Below are 14,631 nucleotides of genomic sequence, written 5' to 3'. Positions count from 1 at the left end.
CGCCCGCACCAAATCACTCGCGCCTAAATGGGTCTGCGCCAAACCATCCACGCCGAATCGCTCGCGCCAAACCGTCCGCTCCAAATCGCTTGTGCCAAACTGGCCGCGCCAAAACACTCGCGCCTAAATGGGTCTGCGCCAAAACGGGCTGCGCCAAACTGGCTGTGCCAAATGATCCAACACCCAGAATAGGAGGATAGAGCAGATGAATGCATGGCTGAGGAGCTGGTGTATGGGAGAAGGATTCACATTTTTGGATCATTGGAATCTCTTTTGGGGTAGTAGTGACCTGTACAAGAAGGACGGATTGCACCTACATTGGAAGGGGACTAATATACTGGCAGGGAAATTTGCTAGAACTGCTCAGGAGGATTTAAAGTAGTAACGTGGGGGGGGGACCCAGGGAAATAGTGAGGAAAGAGATCGATCTGTGACGGGTACAGCTGAGAACAGAAATGAGTCAAACAGTCAGTGCAGGCAGGGACAAGGTAGGACTAATAAATTAAACTGCATTTATTTCAAGGCAAGGGACCTAACAGGGAAGGCAGATGAACCCAGGGCATGGTTAGGAACATGGGCTCAGGGATGGACAGGACAGGCAGCTTAATGTTCCAAGATACAAATGCTACAGGAAGGATAGAAAGGGAGGCAAGAGAGGAGGGGGAGTGGTGTTTTTGATGAAGAATAGCATTACAGCTGTGCTGAGGGAGGATATTTCTGGAAATACATCCAGGGAAGTTATTTGGGTGGAACTGAGAAATAAGAAAGGGATGATCACCTTATTGGGATTGTATTATAGACCTCCCAATGGTCAGAGGGAAATTGAGAAACAAACTTGTAAGGAGATCTCAGCTATCTGTAAGAATAATAGGGTTGTTATGGTCAGGGATTTTAAGGATTTAGATAGAGAGGAATTTGATAAGCGTGTACAAGAAAATCTTCTGTTTCAGTATGTGGATGTACCTACTAGAGAAGATGCAAACTTGACCTACTCTTTGGAAATAAGGCAGGGCAGGTGACTGAGGTGTCAGTGGGGGAGCACTTTGGGGCCAGCGACCATAATTCTATTACTCTTAAAATAGTGATGCAAAAGGATAGACCAGACCTAGCAGTTGAAGTTCTAAATTGGAGAATGGCCAATTTTGACGGTATTGGGCAAGAACTTTCGAAAGTTGATTTGGGGCAAATGTTCGCAGGTAAAGGGACGGCTGGAAAATGGGAAGCCTTCCGAAATGAGATAACAGAAGTCCAGAGAAAATATATTCCTGTCAGGGTGAAAGGGAAGGCTGGTAGGTGTAGGGAATGCTGGATGACTAAAGAAATTGAGAGTTTGGTTAAGAAAAAAAGGGAAGCATATGTCAGGTATAGACAGGATAGATCGAGTGAATCCTTAGAAGAGTATAAAGGCAGTAGGAGTATACTTAAGAGGGAAATCAGGAGGGCAAAAAGGGGACATGAGATAGCTTTGGCAAATAGAATTAAGGAGAATCCAAATGGTTTTTACAAATACATTAATGACAAAAAGGGTAACTAGGGAGAGAATAGGGCCCCTCAAAGATCAGCAAGGCAGCCCTTGAGTGGAGCTGTAGGAGAAGGGTGAGATACTAAACGAGTATTTTGCATCAGTGTTTACATGGAAGATATAGATTGTAGGGAAATAGATGGTGACATCTTGAAAAAATATCCAGATTACAGAGGAGGAAGTGTTGGATGTCTTGAAATGCATAAAAGTGGATAGATCCCCAGGACCTGATCAGTTGTACCCAAGAACTCTGTGGGAAGCTAGAGAAGTGATTGCTGGGCCTCTTGCTGAGATATTTGTATCATCGATAGTCACGGGTGAGGTGCCGGAAGACTGGAGGTCGGCAAACGTGGTGCCACTGTTTAAGAAAAGCGGTAAAGACAAGCCAGGGAACTGTAGACCAGTGACCCTGACCTCGGTGTTGGGCAAGTTGTTGGAGGAAATCCTGAGGGACAGGATGTATATGTATTTGGAAAAACAAGGATTGATTTAGGGATAGTCAACATGGCTTTGTGCCTGGGAAATCATGTCTCACAAACTTGATTGAGTTTTTTGAAGAAGTAACAAAGAGGATTGATGAGGGCAGAGCGGTAGGTGTGATCTATATGGACTTCAGTAATGCGTTCAACAAGGTTCCCAATGGGAGACTGATTAGCAAGGTTAGAACTCATGGAATACAGGGAGAACTAGCCATTTGGATACAGCACTGGTAGAAGACAGAGGGTGGTGGTGGAGGGTTGATTTTCCGATTGGAGGTCTGTGACACAAGTGGAGTGCCACAAGGATCGGTGCTGGGTCCAACACTTATCATTTATATAGTTAGTAAGTTTGCAGGTGACACCAAAATTGGAGGTGAATTGGACAGCGAAGAGGGTTCCCTCAGATTACAACAGGATCTTGACCAGATGAACCAATGGGCTGAGAAGTGGCAGATGGAGTTTAATTTAGATAAATGTGAGGTGCTGTATTTTGGGAAAGCAAATCTTAGCAGGACTTATACACTTAATGGTAAGGTCCTAGGGAGTGTTGCTGAACAAAGAGACCTTGGAGTGCAGGATCATAGCTCCTTGACAGTGGAGTCACAGGTAGATAGGATAGTGAAGAAGGCATTTGGTATGCTTTCCTTTATTGGTCAGAGTATTGAGTATAGGAGTTGGGAGGTCATGTTGCGGTTGTACAGGACATTGGTTAGGCCACTCTTGGAATATTGTGTGTAATTCTGGTCTCCTTCCTATTGCAACGATGTTGTGAAACTTGAAAGGATTCAGAAAAGATTTACCAAGATGTTGCCAGGGTTGGAGGATTTGAGCTATAGGGAGAGGCTGAACAGGCTGGGGCTGTTTTCCCTGGAGCGTCGGAGGCTGAGGAGTGACCTTATAGAGGGGTTTACAAAACATGAGGAAAATGGATAAGGTAAATAGGCAAAGTCTTTTCCCTACGGTGGGGGAGTCCAGAACTAGAGGGCATAGGTTTAGGGTGAGACGGAAAAGATATAAAAGAGACCTACGGGGCAACTTTTTCACACAGAGGGTGGTACGTGATTGGAATGATTTGCCAGCGGAAGTGGTGGAGGCTGGTACAATTGCAACATTTAACAGGCATTTGGATGGGTATATGAATAGGAAGGATTTGGAGGGATATGGGCCGGGTGCTGGAAGATGGGACTAGACTGGGTTGGGATATCTGGTCGGCATGGACGGGTTGGACCGAAGGGTATGTTTCTGTGCTGTACATCTCTATGACTCTTTGACTCCACCACCAACCCCTCAAAAAAAGTTGTTAAATGCCTTTTATGTCATTCTTTCTTCCTGAGGTTACTCATAGCAGCATGTTTCCTTATGGAATGCTGACTGGTTTGTAACCATAAGTGAGTAATCACAAAACCAAAAATAACTCGAGAGCTAGGTCTTTATTATTAATCAAACATCACGAGCAAGGCTAACATTTATTACCTATTCCGCCACCTGGACATTTCCTTTTAAAACTAACCTGTCGAGATCTGTGACACACACCTCCGGAGCATGTGGAACTTGAACCTAGGCCTCCTGCCCACAGACAAGGACACTACCATTGCACCATACAACCCTCCAGAATTCTTTCTACATCAAGGCAGCTTTCAGTTCTATGTGGAACAGAGTTGAGGTTCCCCTAAAGTCTTGATCACAAATTACTTGGACAGTTGGTAGCAGTGGGATTCAAATCCAAACCTCCCCAGGCCATAAAAGAGAGGAGCAGAATTAGGCCATTTGGCCCATCATGTCTGCTACGTTTCTCAACCACATTCGCCTGGAACCTTTGATCCCCTTACTGATCAAGAACCTATCCATCTCTGTATTAAATGCACTCAGTGACTTGGCCTCCACAGCCTTCTGTGGCAATGAGTTCCACAGATTCACCACCGTCTGGCTGAAGAGATTCCTCCTCATCTCAGTTCGAAAGAGTTGTCTCTTCACTACGAGGCCATGCCCTTTAGTCTCTCCTCCTGGTGGGAACATCTTCGTCACATCCACCCTGGAATCTTAATTCAGCACATTCATTTGGCCACATGACTGTGATGAAGACACCAAATAATCTGAATGACAAACTACAGCACAATTGGCAGTGGGGGGGGGGGGGGATTCACTCGTCCATCCCCCAAGGAGACCGGTACCTGAATGAAACCCGAAGACCACTCGGCCATGCTAACCAGGTTAGCGATCTGCTTAAACGCACATGTCCAGGGCAGGTAGAACTTGGACCTGCAGACCCAAGGTCAGGACATCACTGAGTTACAAGAGCCCTCCCAGAGCCCAAATATTTTTAAAAACCAACCTGCTAAAGGCATGGCATGACTCACCTCTGGAACAGGTGGGTCCTTAAGGCAGGGACTCTACCACTGCCCCACACCAGTTAGCTCATTGCTGTCTGTACTTGGATGACCATTGCAGTCAATGGTCACAGAAAATGTGTTTGACACAGATTATATTTACCTTGAATCAAACTCACCCGTTAAGTACAGATATATTAAAACCAATCCTCTGACTATAGTACTCTTTCAAACTAGGAATAATTCTTATGGCATTTATTTTTTATATTCATTGATGTGGACTTGGGGATTATTATTTGGCTTTGGGGCAGTATTGTGGCTCAGTGGTCAGCACTGCTGCCTCGCAGCGCTAGGGACCCGGGTTCAATTTCCGCCTCGGACGACTGTCTGTGTGGACTTTGCATGTTCTCCCCATGTCTGCGTGAGTTTCCTCTGGGTGCTCTGGTTTCTTTGCACAATCCAAACATGTGCAGGTTAGGAGTAAATGTACGGTTGGGGAATAGGTCTGGGTGGGTTACTCTTCGGAAGGTCGGTTTCGACTTGTTGGCTTGAATGGCCTGTTCCCACACTGTAGGGATTCTGTTCAGTTCAGTGAAGAACAGAGAACAGTACAGCGAGTTTTGAGAAGACTTGTAGCTCAGGTTGAGGTTCTGGATGTAAATTTGCTCGCTGAGCTGGAAGGTTCAGTTCCAGACATTTTGTCACCCTACTAGGTAACATCTTCACTGGGCCTGCGGGCGAAGCACTGCTGATAATTCCTGTTTTCTATTTGTATGTTTGGGTTTCTTTGGGTTGGTGATGTCATTTCCTGTGGTGACATCATTTCCTGTAGTGATGTCATTCCCAAGCCAAACAGAGACACCTATGAGAATTCCTAGAAGCATGGCATTCCTACCGGAACTCTGTCAACAAACACATCGAGTTAGACCCCATCTACCACCCCCTGAGAAAAAGAACAGGAAATGACATCACCAATCCAAAGACACCCAAACATATATATAGAAAGCAGGAATTATCAACAGTGCTTTGCCTGAGGCCCACTGATGACATTACCTAGTAGGGTGACAAAACGTCTGGAAATGAACCTTCCAGCTCAGCGAGCAAACCTACATCCAGAGAATAATACAGCACAGAAACAGGCCCTTCAGCCCTCCAAGCCTGTGCAGATACATTTTGCCCTTCCATAAAAATACTGTCTTTACTTACAGGATCCTTATCCCTCTATTCCCTCCTAATACACGTGTTTGCCCACGTGTTTCTTGAATGCTGCTATTGAGCTGCATTTGTGACCTGTCCCTAGTTGCCTGTGAGAAGGTGGTGGTGAACTGGCTTCTTGAACCGTTGCAGTCCATGGGCTGTAGGTGGACCCACAATGCTGACAGTGAGGGATTAGTAATTCAATAAAGGCATTAACAAAACTTCATCTATGGGTTATTTCCTAAATTAATCTAGTACACAATGGATGTCTATCTAGACATTTGCTGAAGACTTCGCCATTTCCAAAGTCTAACCTGATTCAGGTGTTTGGGAATTGGGTTCACTGTTTCCTAACCCAGATTAAAGTTAATAAAAAGGAACAATCTCAGTAAAATAAAAGTTTGTTGTAAAATTGCTGTCTCTTGTATGCAGCTGTAAATGTAACTGTTTGTTGTAAACTGTTTTTGTAATTTGTTTAATAAAATAAAATAAAATAAAAGTTTGCAATGGCCTTGTGGCATTAAAATGCAGAAACGTAGCTAATATTCTGTGGGTGCTGACCGGAATCCTGCCATGGCAACTTCAGTTCAATAACACATGAAATTAAGAATCTAATGATGACGATGAAACTGTTGCTGATTATCAGAAAAACCCATCTGGTTCATTAATTTTCTTTGAAGAAATCTGCCATTCTTACCTGGTCCAGCTGCATGTGACTCCAGACCCACAGCAGCATGGCTGGTCTCAACTGCGCACTGAAATGCTTGTCTTAACAAGCCACTCTGTTGAAAATGTGTTGCTGGAAAAGCGCAGCAGGTCAGGCAGCATCCAAGGAGCAGGAGAATTGACGTTTCGGGCATGAGCCCTTCTTCAGGAATCGCAGGAGAATCGACGCAGGAGAATCCTGAAGAAGGGCTCCTGCTCCTTGGATGCAGCCTGAGCTGCTGCGCTTTTCCAGCAACACATTTTCAGCTCTGATCTCCAGCATCTGCAGTCCTCACTTTCTCCTCCAAGCCACTCTGTTGTAAGTTTGCCAAAGATCCTTCCATAGCACATTCCAAACCTATGACCACTTCCATTTAGAAGGGCAAAGGCAGCAGGTACATAGGAATGTCAGCACCTGCAAGTTGCTCCCAAGCCACTCACCATCCTGACTTGGAAATACATAGCTGTTCCATCAGTACCATTGTGTCAAAATCCTGGAAACTCCCTGCTAAAGGGCATTGTGGCCTACCTACAGCACATGGTCTGCAGTGGTTCAAGAAGGCAGCTCACCATCACCTTCACAACGGCAATACATGCTGACCCTGCCAGCGACGCCCACACTCTGTGAATGAAAAAAGGGATATTAACCTTCTTCCCCTTTCAGATATTCATGAACTAGTTGTGCACTTGCATTACATTTTGTTTCAATTCTGAATTACAATTTCTTCTTTTTATTTCTGGAAATCAGACTTGTAAAAATCACCGCAACCATCCAGATTGAACTTTTGACAGTGCAATATGGTCTGTGGTCAGTTTCAGATTAGCCACAGAACCCATTGGTATTGCCATGTTCCCTCCGCAGCCTGACGAAGAGTCGATGATTTAGGAGGATCTGCTGAAGATGCTGTTCCCACCAAGGCCTTACACTCTTATGTTGGCCAAGAAAAGGCAAATCTTTCACTGCCTCCCATCTCCTGAAACTTGCCTCCCATTCATTTTTCACTCTCCTGCACCTGTACTCTTTTTAAAAAACATGTCTTGCTGTGTTTGGTTTAATTTACTACACTTCACTGCTGTAACAAAGGTAGTTCAATAATTGTGAAACACTTTGTCACATCCGAAAGGCATGAACTACATTGCGTGATGTACAACTGGAGTGTAAAAAACAAACAGACCCTTTGGTCTGACGTCTACATCATTCAGCTATCCTAAATTAATCTAGCCCCATTTACCAGCCCATATCCCTCTAAACCCTTCCTACTAATATACCCATCCAGATGCCTTTTAAATGTTGCAATTGCACCAGCCTCCACCACTTCCTCTGGCAGCTCCTTCCATACACATAGCACCCTGTGTGAGAAAAAGTTGCCCCTCAGGTCCCTTTTCCTCTCACCCTAAACGTGTGCCCCCTGGTTTTGGACACCCCAACACCAGGGTAACAACACTCAACCTCGGGACGAAAATGAAACATCTCTGCCATACAATCACAGAGAAGAACCAACCTGCCTGGTTTTCTTAAAAGATGGCAAGAAAGAAAATTAGGGGCTTGAAAATGTAAATCCTTTCCTCAGATTAGAAGGTAAAAACATTCAGTGGGATTCGACTCACACAATAGCAGTCGTGAGGGAGTTACAGATTTTGAGAGCTGAACACATGGAAAGATAATAAGTGATAGGTTTTGTCAGGCAAGATCTCAACCAGCAGAGACAAATTTAAAATCACAAAGAACAAGCAAAATATTTAGAACGGTGTAATTAGATGGTGGAATTCTTTGCCATAAATCATCGACAAAAACAAGACCATGAATTGTGTTGAATGTTAATTATACAGTTGCTTGAAACAATGTGGAGAGGGGATGGGATTAAATTAGCCTGTTCAGGTTCATGAAAACATTGGTAGATGTTAATGGATCAAACAGATCATTTCTGATCTGCAATGTTGCGTGAATTCAGATGTGTACAACTTTTAGCTCTTAAAGATTGTCGTCTGCTGCTTCTTCCTGGCAGCAGAGGGCAGAAGTGAACCGTCAGTGGAGATTCGGAGAGCAGAAAAGGGCACTGTGCATTCGATTCTGGGATTTGTTCGTACTATCACTTTCGAAACAAATAACTGTTGGAAACCTGAAACAAAAACAGCAAGTCTGGCAGCATCCGTGGAGAAAAGCAGAGTTAACTTCATCCAGTGCTGACAAAGGGTCACTGGACTCGAAATGTTCAATGTTTCTCCCTCTACAGCCAGACCTGCTGAGTTTCTCCAGCAATTTCTATTTTCGTTTCAAATCTCCAGTGTCCGCAGAAGTGCTCTGTTGAAAATAATTCCACTCTCCACAAATACTGCTCGACCTCCTACACCATTCTGTTTATTTCAGATTTCCAACACCCACCTTTAATTGTTCAACAGCCAGGTGAAAACAACTTTACAAATGGGAGACCAGAAACACTGGCCATTGGTCAGTCACAACAGGATACTGGTCTTTCTGGCATCACACATAAGAGTCCAATTCAGATAGTTTATGGACTGGGCATAGCAACCTTGCTCAGACAGAAGTGCTTGATCCAGAATGACTCCTGGCAGGGCCACACATGGCAATATTGTTGGAGGGGAGGAACCAAAGCACAATCCAAACTAAATCCTCAATGACCATCCAGGTAGTAGGTTTCCATGCAATATCAATGGCCTCAACTCTCAGGTTTGAAACTCCTGATCCTCAATGCCAGCTTACTGGACGAAGGCAGCAGACCACATGGTGCCCACGACCCATCCGACCACCCAAGATGAAGGCCAGGCCAGCAGGAGGCAGCCTATTGCGAGCCCCAGGCTTGGGGCCTACTGGAAAATGGAGGGACCTGTGAGATATGCCCCAGGAGGGAGAGCCAACACGAAACGCCGCAGACCCCGTAAGACACCTGCCTGACGTGAAATCTCTTCTTCCTCAGGCAGCTGGGCACATTTGACATAACAGCGAATACCCATGTAAACTTTTATTGGAGCGCCATCGACAGCATTCTGTCTATCACTACCTGGTATGGCAACTATTCCATTACAGATCATAGACGGTTACAAAGAGTGGTGAACTCGGCCTGGACAATCTCAAAGGCCAACCTCCCATCTATAGAATCCATCTACCAGGCCCGCTGTCAAGGAAAGGCCACTAGCATTCTCAAAGATGTATCCCACCATGGCAATGCTTTTCAACAACCTCTACCATCGGGGAGAAGGTACAGAAGCCTGAATACACATCAGCTGGTTTCGCAACAGTTTCTACCCCACTGTTGTTAGAATACTGAATAGACTCAAACTCTTAGCGTTCGCCTATACCGGTTTTTGTCACTGTTCCACCTATTATTTACTTCTCTATGCTACTTAACTCTGATCTACCTGTATTGCTCACAAGACAAAGCTTTTCACTGTTCAAAGTTTGTGCGAAGATTTGTAGCTCGGGTGCTCGTTGTTGTGGTTCTGTTCGCTGAGCTGTGCCTCGGTACATGTGACAATAAATTCAATTCAATGAAGACTACAATAGGGAAATCCCCAGTCATCCAGGTTTCCTTGCTATTGGAACTGGACCTACCTTCAGTCAAGGATCATGCCTGCTGCTATCGAGCAACCTACCAACATTAAAATATGTCTTATGCCAGGTGCATACCAATAACTGCAGTGCTGGAGAAACTCAGCACGTCTGACAGAGTTAACATTGAGATCAAAATGACCTCTGCCAGGTTCTGAAGTGACATCAGCTTTGAAACGTTGACTGTTTCATTTGAATACAGATGCTAGCAGACTAGCTGAGTTCTCTAATATTAGACACTCTATTTTCAAAACATTTAGACTCAAAACGTTAGCTTGCTCTCTCCACGGCTGCCTGACCCCTGGAATTTCCAGCATTTCTTGTTTCCACTATTTTCTGCACAAAGGCGGTTTGACCAACTGTTCATTTTGAATTTCAGATTGGAGGGTTTTTTCCTCAGCTGTCAGCAGATTTTGAAGGAGAAATTAATTTGTGGTTGACATTTATTGTCTCGGGAAACTATTCCAGGAGAGTGAAATGTTTGAATGAGATTTAATTTATAAGCAATTGTGGTTTTAATTTTGGCCAATCTTTATGGCTTCTAAACACATGGCAAGTTTTATTTTGCCCAGTCACTTTCACTGCAAGGTCTGATGTGATAATGGGCAAGAATTAACTCCACCCGATAGGTTTTCTTTTGGAGAATGTTCTTTGGAAAGAATTTGAGAGCTGCTTTTTTAATGCACCTCCAATAGGCATGAAGTGGGATTTGAACCAAAACCTCAGACACAGCTGCAGGACTATCATCCAATTAAAAACCCAACAGCTCCTACATTAAAAGCATTCCAGAGTGAAACGCACATGGTCAGATTTCTCCGTGGCTGATTATCTAATGAACACCACCATGAGGTAGCGGAAAGCAAACAAGTCATTCTCAAGCAATGGGATGCAGCTGCCTAGATGCAAAATAAAGTAACCTGCAAGATAGAGTTTTAGTTTGCCCTAGCAGCCTAGGCAAAAAGGAGCCTGATGCCTTGCGTCATCCTCCTACCCAATCCCAGTGCTGGACACAGCCCCCAACTCACCAATGGGCCAACTTCCAACACCCGTTGCCAATCATCTTGTTAGCAGAACGCAGAATGTGGCAACCTGCTCTTGTCACAGCCAGATGCCTTCTCTAGCCACATCTGCACTTGCACAACTACCATATTGCGTTATGGATAATCAGTCCACTTCTTTGCACAATACTGTAATCTTGCTTCCCTGTTAGAAGCACAAACATATTAAATAGAAGCACAGATAAACCAATTGGCTCAAGTCTGTTCCATCATTCAATAAGGACACAGTTAAGTCAGTCCTGAAGAAAGGTTACACCCAAAACGTTGACCTCTCCACCTCCTGATGCTGCCTGGCTTGTTGTGTTCTCCTAGCCTCCTGCCAATCAACTATGGATTCCAGCTGCTGCAGTTTTTTTGTCTCCCACCATTCAATTAGACCATGGATGATCCGTTCATGTTTTGAATTCCACATTCCCATCTATCCCTCATCATCTTATCCAACTCAGCCTTTAAATTATTGATTGACCCCACACTTCCACTGTCTTTTGAAACAGAGCTCTAAACTCGTACAATCTTTTGAGAAAAGATTTCTCTTCATCTTGGTCCAAAAGGGCAACTCCTAAATTTAAAACAAAGCTCCATCCTTCTGGACTTTTACCTTCCCAAGAACACTGAACATTTTGTACACTTCAATCAAGTCACCATTCCCTCTTCTAATCTCCAGTGAAAACAAGCTTGTCCAATCTTTCCTCATAAGACAACCCACTCATTCTAAGTATCACTCAAACCTCAGTTGAACAGCATCCAACGCGTTTAAATTCTTCCTTAAATAGGAATCCAAACTGCACACAGCATTGAACATATAATTTCACAATCAAACACAGGCAGTATCCAGATTGCGAACGAGTTCTATTATTTAGTCTGTATGCAAGTAGTTTTGTACACAAAACAGAACTCCACACAGGATAATATAAAAGGAGCCATTCATAAATACAGGAAATATTCATATGTTGAATCGTTAAAATTACACCCTCGTTTGATACCTCATTCCTAATTATGAGCGTGCATAATTTGGGGATCTTCTATGCATTAAAATAAGGGTAGAAAGAATTGACTTGATAGGCACTGCCGTTCCATGAAATTTAAAACCATGATTGCAAAAACTAGCTCAAATTAAAACTGCAAATTTAAAAGATAGTCAATACTTGGCATTCAAGATTTTGAGACAGATTTCACAAATGCCAGAACTACATGTTCTGGTGGACATCCTGAAACTAGCTGAAAAAATGGGAACCTAGTTGTGATTTCTTTCCCCTCAACAGAATTGAGATTTAATTGAACTCATTTGGAAGCCTGTACCCTTAAAGCATAAGGATCTCACATTTAATCCTTGGTCTCTACACAAGGCAGCAACAAGCTGGAATCCAGCAACAACTTTTGCAAATGGAGTGGTGCAGAGCCAGAGAGACGTAGTACTCAGAACTGGACTCCAGGGTGGGGCAATTTAAATATAACGGGTAATCACTACACAGAATATCCAAACACACTCAAAATGTTACAAACTATGTTAAATGTAAAGTAGCTACCATGGAAACAATTGAATTACTAGCTCTTTTAATGATGTTTTCCAAAAATGTCTAACCAAACCACCCAGAGTCTTTTTTTAAAACACGAGTACAGATTTTAAAGTACTGTTTTTTTTTTCAAAATAAAGAGCACGCATTGTTTTTAGAGACAATCTACACAAGAAAAAAGTTACAAAAAATATTTGCAGAGGCCAAGCATACACAGGTTTGTTAATTATACACATATGGTTACAGGTGTACTTGCAAAAGTTCTTCTGGAAATATACACAAGGCTTTCTGTAAATGTACATCATGAATGTAGTGTTACATTTCTATATTCAAACCAAGAAAATTGACAGTATCATACATTCACTTACAAGTAGACAAAAAATGCAAAATACAGGTATCTTCTGTACAAAAAGGGTAGTCCACACTTTACAAGATGAACAGGAAGTTTCATTTCCATGGTAACTAGGGATTCTGTTGCTATGCACAATTTGTTCTACTGTCACAACAAAAAAAACATTACAATATTTGTAAAAGTTCTATGTGAACAGAATATTAATTTTCCACAACATTTATAAAGGAGAGAGACTACTGTTCCATCGAGTGACAGGTTAAAAAGAAAGCAAGTGTTTTACATTCCCTAAGCTGTATAAAGATAGAACATTTTCCTTCAAAAATTTACTTCTGATTGAAATTTACATTGTACAATACTATATGCTAACGACAAAAGGAAAAAATGTGAATATACACTGAAATGCACATTTTGTCTTATTTTTGTTTTTCAAAGGGTTAAAGTTGGTTCAAACTTTCCACATTTACATTATAGAGGTTTACAAATGTACAATTGTACAGTCAAATTATGCTCCACTACTAGGGTACATTTTAGATACAGATAGACATCAATTTGCCAAAAAAAGGAAAAAAAACTACAAATATATATGCAAAGTCTACAACAATTATACACTACATATTTATAAGCAAGACCAAACATTTGGTTGGATTTCATTTCTTTTGTTGTCTTCCTCATGCTGAACATCTGCAAACAATGCAGCCACCTTGGCTTGTTTGCATTTTCTAAAAAAAAGGTTTGTGTAAATCCGTATGCCTACCTGTTGAAGGAATAGAAGCAAGCTGTGCACCCGAAAAAGCTCTGCATGGGTACACAAAGAACAGAAATTCTATTCCATGGTTGAGTTCAACATGAAAGAGAACCAAACAGCACATCTGGAATTGAAAAGGTCAGAAGGCAGGGAAGCTGGGAGGCAGGGGCACTCATGCAAATCATAAAAACAGAGCAGGTATTCAAATTTAAAAACACCTACGGGGTTAAGGGAAATCATCAAAAAAAAAGACACTCAAAGTGCCTGTTTAATTAATTATTTCTTTTACAAAATAACTTTCATTTTAAAGTTACTTGTTATATGTTTGAAAACCTGTGGAACTGATTTAAATATAAATCTGCCAAATAATTGCCAAGAAAAGCTCATGTCCATAATGAAAAAGATAATTACAAGTAGATTTCAATTTCTTGCATATCTTACTGTCACAGCAGGAGTACATTAGAACTGAATCTGCATGTAACAAGCCAGATTTCACCAAAAAACACCCTGAACTTTTCTACTTTTTGTACATTTAAGGGGGGGGGGGGGGGGGGGGGGGGAAGGTGTGACAAAAATATCACAATTTGGGTGTGACACATACTTTTTTTTAATCTTAAACCTTATGTACAACTATTTCTATACATCACTGAGACACAGTAGAAAAGCAGGGCAGTGATCAATTCTAAAAAAATTAACCAAAAAGAGTGTGAACATCTCCTGGAAAAAATAGGACTTTGGGAATTGCTAAGCATCATATATATATATACATACATAACAGGCTTAAAATAAAATTTATAAATGCTTTCACCGAGGATACTAAATTGGTTTGCTTTTGTAGCATGTTATGGCAACCTAAAGCCAAGGTGTGTGTGTTGTAGCTAAGAGCCTGCAGGGTAGAGGATTAGGCTGCTGGTTGTTACATCAGTCAATCACGTTTAGTCCCCCAAGTAAGAAGAAAGTGGGAGGAGGAGTTATTCTGCTTTACGAAATTCACATTTACAGCATTCCATTGGGTGGCCCACCAATTGGGCCCAGGTCCACTCCATTCTTCATGTAATATTTTTCGAGTTTGGCCAAGATATGCTTCCCATAGGTGTACTTGCGAAGGGTTGCAATGTGAGGTCTGATCTGGAAAGTGATTTAAAACAGCAAATTAGCAACATC

At 42.5% G+C, this 14,631-nt stretch overlaps 1 protein-coding gene across 1 annotated transcript in view; it reads right to left on the bottom strand.

Annotated features, from left to right (window-relative positions):
• Nucleotides 1-12,393: 12,393 nt before the first annotated feature.
• LOC122563497 (pumilio homolog 1-like) overlaps nucleotides 12,394-14,631 on the bottom strand; it is a 120,413-nt gene continuing 118,175 nt past the window's right edge. The window contains 1 exon segment of the mRNA XM_043717294.1: nucleotides 12,394-14,595. Within this exon segment, the coding sequence (XP_043573229.1) occupies nucleotides 14,464-14,595 (132 nt within the window). The 3' untranslated portion in view covers nucleotides 12,394-14,463.

Source organism: Chiloscyllium plagiosum, chromosome 27 (genome assembly GCF_004010195.1).
Source record: "Chiloscyllium plagiosum isolate BGI_BamShark_2017 chromosome 27, ASM401019v2, whole genome shotgun sequence".
In the NCBI taxonomy this organism is placed as follows: domain Eukaryota; kingdom Metazoa; phylum Chordata; class Chondrichthyes; order Orectolobiformes; family Hemiscylliidae; genus Chiloscyllium; species Chiloscyllium plagiosum.
Note: the sequence above shows the minus strand (reverse complement) of the source record. Positions and strands in the feature narration are given on the sequence as shown.